We start from the raw sequence: 12328 nt of genomic DNA, 5'->3' as shown, positions 1-12328 counted from the left end.
ATCACACAAAAAAGCTTCATACAACTTGTTTCAGTTTTAATTCATGAAAGTAAATGTTTTCTTAAGAATGGCCACTAGAGGGAGTTTTAGTATTTGATTTTTAGTATTTGATCACTTTGTGACTGATTTTTAATATGATATATTTATTCAATATTTTGTCACGGTCATTTTAAGTTTTAAATGTTTTAATATGTCTTGTATACATTTATATTGTATATTGTCAATTTTAAGTGATTTGTTTAGTTTTTACTAGTTCACATTTTAATTGGCTGTAATGTGATTAGAGGGGCACTACTTAAGCAAAAGTATTTAAACTGAGTTTTTGAGTCACATTCATTCATGCATCTGAAGAAGTCTGTGTAAAACAAAAACTTAGTTGTGGATATAAGCATTTGTTTTCATCCTCATGGTGTGCTGACTCTGAATAAACCTGTGTGCTGCACTTCGTTGGGCTACTTTTTCCATTGTTCCAAAGGAAAATGCTTGAGAGATGGAGAAAAGAACAGGAGTTGACCAGAAGAATTTGGGTGTACCTTGAAATTAAATCAGAATCTGTTGATGGGGATGAACGGGAAGATGACCAGCAACATGAAGTCAGTGAATAAATATGAGACTGCAGAGCATTAATTATACTTGTGAAGTACAGCTGTATACGAATAAGTGGAAAGAGTATGCTTTTGTTTACTGTTACTTTATGGGGAACTGAAAATAATTTGCCTCACTTAATGTCATTAATGCTTGGAAGGGGAAGACTGTGAGGGGAGAGGGAGGAGGCCAAAAAGGTAACCATGAGTAAAAATTTGTTAACCGTATTTCTATGAATCTTTTCACAATATAAATTACACATTTGTTATTAAAATATTTTTTAGTTGTATCTGATAAGGTTACCAAAGTAAATAGATGCCCCCCCACCCTTTTCTTCCCCTTCTCTTTTCTCCTTTTTTTGGCATTAGGAAATGTAGACATTGCTGTACAAAACAAGAAGGAAAGCTATACAAAAGCATGTTTAAGTCAATAGGCTGTAATCTTGGATTGGTGAAGCATGGGGTGTAAAAAATACAAAGATCATAGTATATGTAGAGCTTGCATATGTGAATGTCTTTATTAAGACACTTGGCTTAATCTAAGTAAATATGAGAACACCAAATATAGTTAAGTTTTCCTTTAAGCAACACGTTTCAGCTAGTCTTTCAGGCTGCAGCAGAGGACTACTTTTTTTTCTTGTGTTTCTTTGGAGACAAGTTGATAATAGAGCAATAAATTGAAGAAAACTGGTTTCTTCAAGGCTAAACGTTAATGATTTCATAAAATTTTTACATGGGTGATAAAGATAAAATAAATGAATGGGCATCAATTGCTTTAAATAGAAGACTGGCAATAATGTGTCTTAGCATGCATAACCTCACTTTCAGGTTAATTCGGGCTGGTCTTAGCAAGCTGTCTGTTCACCACAAGTCTTCCTATTAGGAGTATTAAACTTAATTATTTGAAGATATAAATAGCTCTTTGCATTCATATTAAATTAACAGGTTATGGGGGTGTTCTGGGGGTTTGTGTGATTTTTTTGTTTGAGGATTTTTATTAAAACAAAAATCCTTGTAAAATGTAAAGTTTCCAATGTTAATGATAAGAAAAAACTGTATAAAGGATTAACCTGACAAACATTAAGTGGTGTATCACAAAAGCTGAAAATAGACATTTAAAAAGCTGCCATGTATAAAATGTGGGAATAATGTTTTTTTACCATAATGGGAACACTTTCCATAATGTCCTGGAATGTAAATGGTCTCTCAGGTATAGTCAAAAAGGAAAGATTAATCATATTAAGAAATAGAGTGCAAATAGCAATGCTACAGGAGACACATTTGGAAAGAACTGAGCATGTTAATTTGATAAAGGATTTCAGGTTGGATATTTTGCAGAATATCAGTTTTTCTTCGCTGAAGGTTGAACGTCGAGCTGGCACCTCTGCGTTCGTGAAAATCTACTTCCAATCATTAGCGGACTGGAGTTCTGCTGTGGCAACCCCTAACTGGGAAAAGACAACAACAACATCAGTTGTTTTTCTTTAGGCTTTTCCTGGTTAGGGGTCGCCACATCAGAACTCCGGTCTGCTAATAATTGTCAGTCGATTTTCATGGTGCCAAGGTGCCAGCCCGACGCCCAACATTCAACGAAAGCATGCCCATTCACGCACGTCTTTCGAACGCCACTCGACCACGGGGAGGACATGCAGACTCCACACAGAAGGCGCTCCAGCCAAGACTCAAACGGGTGAACCTCTTGCTGTGAGGCGACAATGCTACCGCTGCACCACCACGGCTTATCTATTTTGCAGAATATCAGTGACAAAGGAAAAGAGGAGTACTTGTATTAATTGATAGAGGAGCTCCAGCAGTGATAGAAGAGGGAGAAAAAAGAGATGATGGCAGATTTGTATTAGGGGCTACTGGCAAGAAATGAGGATTAACACTGGAATGTATTTATATTCCACTTAAAACTGCTATTATGGAGCTTAAAAATGGGAGAAATAATCAGATTTCAACAGGGAATATTACTCTAGGTGGAGGCTGGAATTTGATTTGTAACAATGAGGATGCACTTGAACCCAGCCACTGGGGATGCACAAGCCAGTGCATTTCTTTGTGCCGGTCCCAAGCCCGGATAAATGGGGAGGGTTGTGTCAGGAAGGGCATCCGGCATAAAACTTTGCCAAATCATTTCATGCAGTCACCAGTAAATATTTCCATACTGGATCGGTCGAGGCCCGGGTTAACAATGACCGCCACCAGTACTGTTAGCCAACAGGGTGCTGGTGGAAATTGAGCTACTGTTGGCCGAAGGAGGAGAAAAGGCGGAAGGCATGGCTGAAGGCAGGAAGAGAGGAGAAAGGCTAGGACTGTGGAAGTGAGGGTCGGAACTTTGAATGTTGGCAGTATGACTGGTATAGGGAAAGAGCTTGCTGATATGGACAGAAGGAAGGTTGGTATATTGTGTGTGCAAGAGACCATATGGAAGGGGAGTAAGACTAGGTGCATCGGAGGTGTGTTCAGATTGTTTTATCATGGTGTGGATGGGAGGAGAAATGGCATAGGAGTTATTCTGAAGGAACAGTATGCGAAGAGTGTTTTTAAGGTAAAGAGAGTGTCAGAGTGATGTTTATGAAGCTGGAAATTGATGGTGTAATGATGAATGTTAGTGCATATGCTCCACAAGTTGGGTGTGCAATGGATGAGAGAGAAAACTTTTGGAGTGAATTGGATAAAGTGGTGATGACTGTACCCAGGGGTGAGAGAGTGGTGATTGGAGCAGATTTCAGTGGGCATGTTGGTGAAGGGAACAGAGGGGATGAGGAAGTGATGGGTAGGTATGGTGTTAAAGGAAAGCAGAAGGTCAGATGATAGTGGAATTTGTGAAAAGGATGGACATGGCTGTGGTGAATACATATTTTAACAAGAGGGAGGAGCATAGGGTGACGTACAAGAGTGGAGGAAGATGCACACAGGTGGATTGTATCTTATGTAGGAGGGCCAGTTTGAAGGAGATTGGAGACTGTAAAGTGGTGACTGGAGAAAGTGTAGTTAGGCAGAATAGGGTGGTGGTTTGTAGGATGACGTTGGTGATCCAGAAGAGGAGGAGTGTGAGGGCAGCACCAAGGATCAAATGGTGGAAATTGAAAAAGGGTAATTGTGAGGTGGAGTTCAGGGATTAGTTAAGACTGTCACTGGGTGGCAGTGAAGAGTTACCAAAATAGCTGGGTAACTACAGCAGAGCTAGTAAGGGAGACTGCTAGAAAGGTGCTTGGTATCACATCGAGACAGAGGAAGGATGACGAGGAGACATGGTGGTGGAATAAGTAAGTACAGAAGAGTATACAGGCAAAGAGGTTGGCAAAGAAGTGGGATTGTCAGAGAGATGAAGAAAGTAGACAGGAGTATAAGGAGAAGAGGTGCATGGCAAAGAGAGAGGTGGTGAAGGCTTAAGGATAAGGCATATGAAGAGTTGTATGAAAGGTTGGACACTAAGGAGGGAGAAAATGACCTGTACCGATTGGCTAGACATAGGGACCGAGCTAGGAAATATGTGCAGCAGGTAAAGGTGATAAAGGATAATGAGGGAAACACTCACAAGCGAGGAGTGTGTTGAGGAGATTGAAAGAGTACTTTGAGGGGTTGATGAATGAAGAGAATGAGAGGGAGAGAAGGTTGGATGATGTAGAGATAGTGAATAATGAAGTACAATGGATTAGCAAGGAGGAAGTAAGGATAGCTTTGAAGAGAATGAAGAATGGAAAGTCTGTTGGCCCAGATGACATACCAGTGGAAGCATGGAGGTGTTTGGGTGAAATGGCAGTGGAGTTTTTTAACCAGATTGTTTAATGAAATCTTAGAAAGTGAGAGGATGCCTGAGGAATGGAGAAAGTGTTTTGGTACCAATTTTTAAGAGTAAGGGTGATGTGCAGAGCTGTAGTAACTAGAGAGGGATTCAATTGATCAGTCACAGCATGAATTTATGGGAAAGAGTAGTGGAAGCTAGGTTAAGAAGGGGCGTGATGATTAGTGAACAGCAGTATGGTTTCATGTTGGGAAAGAGCACTACAGATGCAATGTTTGCTCTGAGAGCGTTGGAGAAGTACAGAGAATGTCAGAAGGAGTTGCATTGTGTTTTTGTAGACTTGGGGAAAGCACATGACAGGGTGCCTAGAGAGGAGTTGTGGTATTGTATGAGGAAGTCAGGAGTGTCAGAGAAGTATGTAAGAGTGGTACAGTATATGTATGAGGGTAGTGTGACAGCAGTGAGGTCTGCGGTGGGAGTGACGGATGCGTTTAAGATGGAGGTGGGGTTACATCAAGGATCAGCTCTGAGCCGTTTCTTATTTGCATTGGTGAAGAACAGGTTGACAGACTAGATCAGACAGGAGTCCCCGTGTACTATAATGTTTGCAGATGACATTGTGATCTGTAGTGAGAGTAGGGAACAGGTGGAGGAGACCCTGGAGAGATGGAGATATGCTCTAGAGAGAAGAGGAATGAAGGTCAGCAGGACTAAGACAGAATATATGTGTGTGAATGAGAGGGAGGATAGAAGAATGGTGAGGATGCAAGGAGTAGAGGTGGTGAAGGTGGATGAGTTTAAATACTTGGGGTCAATAGTTCAGAGTAACGGTGAGTTTGGAAGAGGTGAAGGAGAGTACAGGCAGAATGGAATGGGTGGAGAAGAGTGTCAGGAGTGATTTGTGACGTACGAGTACCTGTAAGAGTGAAAGGGAAGGTCTACAAGAGGGTAGTGAGACCAGCTATGTGTTATATGGGCTGGAGACAGTGCCATTGACAAAAAGGCAGGAGTTTGAGCTGGATGTGGCAGAGTTAAAGATGTTAAGATTTGCACTGGGTGTGACGAAGGTGAACAGGATTAGGAATAAGTATATTAGAGGGTCAGCCCAGGTTTGAAGGTTTAGAGACAAAGCCAGAGAGTCAAGATTACGTTGGTTTGGACATGTGCTGAGGAGGAGGAGGAGATGCTGAGTATATTGGGAAAAAGATGCTAAGGCTGAAGCTACCAGGTAACAGGAAAAGAGGAAGGCCTAAGATGAGGTTTATGGATGTGGTGAGTGAGGACATGCAGGTGGTTGGTGTGACAGAGCAAGATGCAGAGGACAGGAAGAAATGGAAACAGGTGATCCGCTGTGGCGACCCCTAACTGGAACAGCTGAAAGAAGATGATCAGGATGCACTTGATCCTTTGAATTATCCTGGATATGGCTACTACTTCTAGGTCATTAATCCCTCCTAGTTTCCAAACGTATCCTCCTCCCATTTCATATACCAGTTTTGACTCCTACTTTCAAAGTGCAGCCTTTGCCTATTGTTTACTTTATCCCCTTGATGCTTGTAAATCATATGTCTTCCAATAAACAGTTGGCTTTCTCATTCTCCAGTGGTGGTAGAGCTAATTGAGAGGCGCCATCATCCAATCAGCCATTAAAGATTTTCTACTTTATACCTAACTGTTCTTACTCGGCAACTGACATGCATGCTAGCAGATGTAAGAGCCTGTAATGCCGTTCCCTTTTAACATGCACATTCCTGCAAATGATTCATGAAGGCTACCACACAAACACTTCTTGGCAGGGCCAACAGAATATCCAGTTTGTTGCTACATACCATGCACTGTTCTGTCCACTAGGCACCAGTATTGCAGTAAGTTGTGCCACCTGCCTCCTATTAGAATGGATGAGCTCCCATCAGCCACTCCCTCTCATTCTCTTTTGTCTGTCTCCTCCAATACCCGAAAAGCTGTTTGTTCGTGGGTCATAGGACTTTATCCTTCTATGTTATCTTGTTGCCCTTCTTAACATGATCAGCTGCTGTTTGTGTACCCATCTACCCAAATCTCAGACTTCATTCTGACATTTTAACAGCCAGAATTCTCTTACTTCAAGTAGACTTGCCATTTACAGATGCTCAAGTGTCACATTTTGAGCTTAGAATTCCAACTATATAGGTAAGCTGTATCAGTGGGTCTTTACATGACTGGCAGGATAGTAAAGAACTCCATTTTATTAATTCAAGAAAAAAATAGTATAAGAGAACGTCAGTAAAAAGGGGCAGTTTTTTGCATGTGTGGTTAAATGTCATGTAATTTTGATGTATGACTTTAATTATTATAAGCATTTCTTTAAATACATATTACTGCTATTATCATCACATTAAAAATAATGAGACTGAATTACTGCTCAGAGTCTCACTCATTCTCCTTGACAGACTTACAGATTTGCTCGAGAAGGTGAGTTACCACTTTTGAAGTGCAATGGTACATGTGAACTAATTATGCTTTGAAATTGTGAAGCTACAGTTATGAAGTAAGGAATCTTAAAAGGTAGTAGGCTGAGATTGCTTTTATGCAAATAGTGTTTTATGGAGCCTTCTGTGTTAGGCCATCATAAATCTACTTGAAATCTCATCTGCCATAGATAAGATTTCTAGGGACTGTCCAGGTAACATACAAGATTGCTGTGTGTTACAAAAATCTTGTAAACATTTGACAGTGTTTACTACTGCCGATAGAGGAACACTACAGTTCTTAGTACACCCTTTTTGCAAACATGTATTTTAAGGAGCTGTGCATTGAGCCCAGGTTATTGTCACTAGACACCATTTCTTAGCCTCTCTATTTTGAGAATTTGCTATAGTTATGAACTCTGCAAATGTGTTCCTTTGATTTTTGTGGCCTAGAAGATTCTGCTGAGCTGGTGTCCTCACTGATAACTTTGATAGTGCTTCCCACTGAAATAATGTATTTGGGTAAATTGATGTAGAAGTAACCTTAGTGTCACTGACTGGGGAATGGCCACCACTAAGACTGGTGCAGTGTACCCAGCAGCACCTGTATCCTCAAAGGTACCTCTTCTCCACAACACATAAGTAACAATGACCGAAGAATAGCCTACACAACAGTGGTGTGTTCAAGAATGGCACATGACTGCTTCACACCTTCATAGTATATCTGAAAATGACATTGAGGAGTGGCTTATACTGAGGTGGGTGTGTCTGTGAATGACATCAACAGGTGAGTGGCTCACACCAAGTAACACTGAGGAGTGTCTTGCACTGAAAATGTGGTTCACACCATGATGCATCTTTGAATGACACCAAGGTGCTGTTACATTGAGATTGTGCATCAAGCAGAAGCATTGATTGAAAAATACATGTCTGAGTGGTTCTGATTCAGGACTGGCTTCCACTAATGTGATCTCCTAAAGTAATACTGGTGCCATTGAGAAAGTGTCACTGACACTAACAGATGACCCCCACAGAGATATGGTGTCTCCTTCAAGCTGTACCACTGTCCCCAACAAATAGAGCAACAACAGAGAAGCAAAGTAAAATATAAATGAATGAAATTTGGCCTCAGAACTGTCTAGCAAAATAAACCCTGCTGCTTTAGGATATGGCCCAGTCCAGCCAAAACCAGATAAGTTACACACCAACAGCTGCAGAGTAGGATTAAACCCTCCACATCTTACTATGAGCTGGGTGCCTTGCAGTGCTAGCTTAACCACAGTAATGCTAATTTGAACAACATGTTGCACATGCACACTCCTGCACTCAGTGTGTACCTAGGTGGGTGTGTAAGCACAAAAGTATACAGTATTTTTGGTTAGTAATGCCTTGCAATACCTTTCTGTGCTGCAGCCCGTTTCCGGTTTTCACAGTAGATATGGCTAACAACCAGAAACAGTCTATTACAGTAATTACCATTCATTTTACCATGTTAAAAAAAAAAAAAGACACACAAACTGAAAATCAATGACCTAAGGTAGTTTATAGCTGCATTCTCACTCATTAACAGATGGATTTTGAAAGTTAATAAGCTACTGGCTTTTGAAATTAATTTAAATAAAATGCTTTTCTTAAAGAAATTAAAATGTACAGTTTGAAAAATTAAGTCCCAATGAAAAAAGTTCCCAGGACCAATGATAATTTTAATATATTAAGTTATATCAGTGACACTTCAGTATTTAGTAGCAACTGTGTGGGGCAGGTCTAAAATATGCATACACTGCACAGGGAAGGCAGAGTCATAGAGGAAGAAAATGAAGAGGGGTTAAGGGAGTAGTAACAGTAGTGGAAAACTGAAAAGGAGCAAGAGGATGGGTAGATTCAAGTAAAGTACCAAGAAATTACTTTGAGGGGGAAATTTATGGGTTGGAGATTATGGAGATGTGATACGTATAGGTATAAAGAAAGCTGTTAGCTGCTTTTCGAGTATTGGAGGAGCATGTCCATGAATAGGACAAATGTGTTTATATTTTCTGTTGAAAAAGTATGGGGTAAAATTTTTATTCTGCAATATTTAAAGAGTGTTTTAATAGACAAAGACATATCAGAAACATTAACTATCCAGTTATTTCAGACTATCTGGGTAAAGAGTATGGCAGCCTGTACACAAACTGTGCCAGATTTAGCCCCAACATGAACCAACACCAGATGAATAAGATTGATATGGTGGTGGTTCATGTTGGGGTAAATGATCTGGCATGCAGAACCTTGAGGGATACGGTGAGAGACCTGGGAGAGATCTCCTTTCATGTCATTAATGCATGTAAAGAACCTAGTGTTGAGTAGAATCCTATCAGAAAAAAAAAATATGCTGAGTTTTTTTGAAAACATTAATGGTTTTAACAGCTGATAAACAGCTGGTGTCACTCTATGGGGCTATAGTGTTTAAGCATGGGATGAGATGTTTGACAACCATGTATGCTGTGCCATGGGCAGTTTGCACCTCTCATTGCAAGACTTCTGTGTACTAGTGAAAGCTTTTGCTGTTCCCATAGTGCCTTTTTTAGGCAAGGTCCAGCTAATGGACAATCACCAGTTGCCAATATTTTGACACCTATTTCCAGTAACATCTTTGCCTCACATTTCCATGATATGGAGTTCAGTCCTGACTTCCAGTCACTCTGGGTGGGTTTTTTCTAAGATGTTCTGATTTCTTCCCACTTACCAAAAACATGCTGGTTGATTAACTACCCAAAATTGTACACATGTTGCACTTATCCTTGCCCTCATATGGCTCAAAACTGTCCTGGAAGGACCAGTTCACTTACCCAGCTAACAAAAACAAAAAAAGGCCATTTTATATCTGTTATGACCGCAGTTGACTTTCAGAGTTGCAACTTGCTCTTTCCTTTAGAAGGTATTGCTGAAAGCACAAATGAGAGTGCTGATCTTATTTTGTAGTATCTATGTTTCTGGCCAAAGCAGCCTTGATTTGTGTAGTTTTAGCAAATGGCACAAAGTTTCAACTGCCCAGTACCATTGGCTCAGAGCTTGTTAAATTTGCAATAGGGTAGGTTGTTTTACCACAGTCTGAAGTCTCTTGCCAACACCTTGGAATATTTGATGATAATCTCTGTATATTTCCAAGCGTTTTAAAGGCATTGTACACACCTTCAGTTAGTGCAAAACCTGCCTAATCTATTTTCAAGGTCATTTGGATCTAGAACATATTCTGTCCCTCAGTGGGCTGGAGGCAGTGAAAACTAATCCTGAATGGGTGGCCAGCCTATCATAGGATGGAAGTGCATATCTACAGGCAATTTTGGTGCATCAGCATTTTGCCTGCAGCACAACTGTGGGATATGTGAAAAAACTGAAGCACGTAGTGAAAGCCCATAAGGCCAACGTGCAGGCTCCACACACAAGGCACCCCAGTCAAGAACTGAACCAAGAACTTAAGGCAGCAATGTGAGATCCACTGTGCCACAGAGTATCTTAATAAAATGGAAGCATCCCTCCCCCACATATAAGGAATCTAGCATAGTGGCAGGCTTTTATGAGAACAGTGGTTGTACATTTGTTTGAACGTAGTAAATCCTCAAGTCTCATGTTCCCAGTGTCCCTTCAACCTCACACTTCACCTGTCTGGTGCTGGTATAGGTCTTGTTTATATGCGATTCATTATAATGTCTGTCTCCTTTCCTTACCATGGCTTACTATATACAATGGATGCATGCATGTTAAATTTTTTTTCCCCTCCAAGATTGCATCATTTTTAGTAATCGTAATTTTGCTTTGAGCTTTCTTGTGTGTCTTGCTAACTTTTTTTGTAGTCCATACCTCTTAACTGGCCAGATTTTTGCTTTGTATTTTTGGCCTGTTCATAAAATTTGTGGTTTTCTGGCAAATTTTGGGATTATCTGAGGATATGGCATATCTTCACATTTACCATGACACATAGTATCCTGACAGTCATCTTGAGTCTACCACCCCATCTTAGTTTATAACATCATCTGTCTCCCCCCCCCCTCCTTTTTGTGATGGAGTACTTTATTCCTTCCATGTTGAGCACCATATTGTTTTTAGTATTGAACTCATCCCCGCAGACTTACCTGTTTTTGAGAAGCATTTAAATGATTTTTTATTAATTGGCCATCCACACCTCAGCTTACTTATTCTTTTCTGGCCCTTCTGAATCCTGTCCTTCCTCATTTATAGCATCCATATGAGGCTTCTCCAAGGTGGTATGCAATGACAGACTTTTCTTACTTTAATGACTCATTACAGCATTTGGACGATATTCTTTTTAGCTGTTAATTGTATTTCATTCTGGTCATAACTACAGTAATGTTTTCTTACTCTCCTCTAATGTCCATCTGGAGTCCTTCCATTCTGGGTGCCCTGTTGAAGCCCCCCCCCCCAGTCAAACTGCTAAAGCCTTTTAGTTTTTATTTTAGGTTTGCTGGGTGCAGAATTTTGCAGACTGAATTTACTGTGAAATATCTAACCACAGAATCTACATTAATTGGGGAACAGAGTTGCTACTTAGTCTTTTTACAGGAGGTGTTCCGTTTCATCTTCAGATCTACCATTTAATCTCCTGTAAAACATAGTACAGATCTCATGCTTTATTTTGTAGAACTTCAATCTTTCTGTTAATCGTAGCATTGTTTAGTCACCGCCACTAGGATTGATAGCATCTTTGTGGTGTCCAAGCTAATACTTGTTTTGCAACTTATAAAAAATACTTTTCCAGTGTCAGATACTTGAATAGAACTCTGCACTTGGTAATATGAGTTGCAAAGCATTAATTCACTTTACACCCCTTTTTTGTGGACCCATCGCTACCACCCTGCTCCTATGGTCTAGCCTTCTCACAGTGGTTTTGTTAATGGAGCAACAGGTAGCGCACTCACCATTCATGAAGGCTGCGAGTTCTATTTTCACACCAGGTAGATGGGCTGCTGAGACTGCAGTGCAGCATAAGGGGGTACTGCACTTCCTGAGTGTTTCTCCCTTCAGATTAAGGCAAAGTCCCATCTTTTAAGTTGCTGGTAGCTCAGGTGGATGTAGAAGATTCCGCAGATCGTATTAAAAAGGGTAACAGTCCTTTATGTAAAAAAATAACTTATTTACAAAATATTTACGTGTTTACAAATATTTACAAGTGTGTATGTATATGTGTGTGTATATATATATATATATATATATATATATATATATATATATATATGTGTGTGTGTAATGTGTGTGTGTGTATAATACATACCCGCAAATCTGTTTACACAATCATGCTACATTTTCATCCCGTTAGAACTCTACTCCTTTTTCCATAACCACCATCTGATTTAACTTAGTATTGCTGCTAAAATTCATTTACCATTAAACATAATTTAATTTATTCTTTTAGGGTTACCACCTGTCCCACTTTGCGAAAGACGGTCCTTTCGGCAGTTGTGTCCTGAAAAAAAATTGAAAAAAATGGCAAATGTCTTGAGATTTTAGGACAAAAATATTTCCTTTAACTCGTTCACTCCAATGGAGCT

The 12328-nt window shown here is 40.0% G+C and overlaps 1 protein-coding gene across 1 annotated transcript in view; it reads left to right on the top strand.

Annotated features, from left to right (window-relative positions):
* LOC122804987 (unconventional myosin-X-like) overlaps positions 1-12328 on the top strand; it is a 2302513-nt gene that overhangs the window by 71715 nt on the left and 2218470 nt on the right. Inside the window, exon 3 of the mRNA XM_044075233.1 lies at positions 6773-6786. Coding sequence (XP_043931168.1) covers positions 6773-6786 — 14 coding nt within the window. The remainder of the gene's footprint in view (positions 1-6772; positions 6787-12328) is intronic.

Source organism: Protopterus annectens, chromosome 6.part0 (assembly GCF_019279795.1).
Source record: "Protopterus annectens isolate FY-2018-M chromosome 6.part0, PAN1.0, whole genome shotgun sequence".
In the NCBI taxonomy this organism is placed as follows: domain Eukaryota; kingdom Metazoa; phylum Chordata; order Ceratodontiformes; family Protopteridae; genus Protopterus; species Protopterus annectens.
Note: the sequence above shows the minus strand (reverse complement) of the source record. Positions and strands in the feature narration are given on the sequence as shown.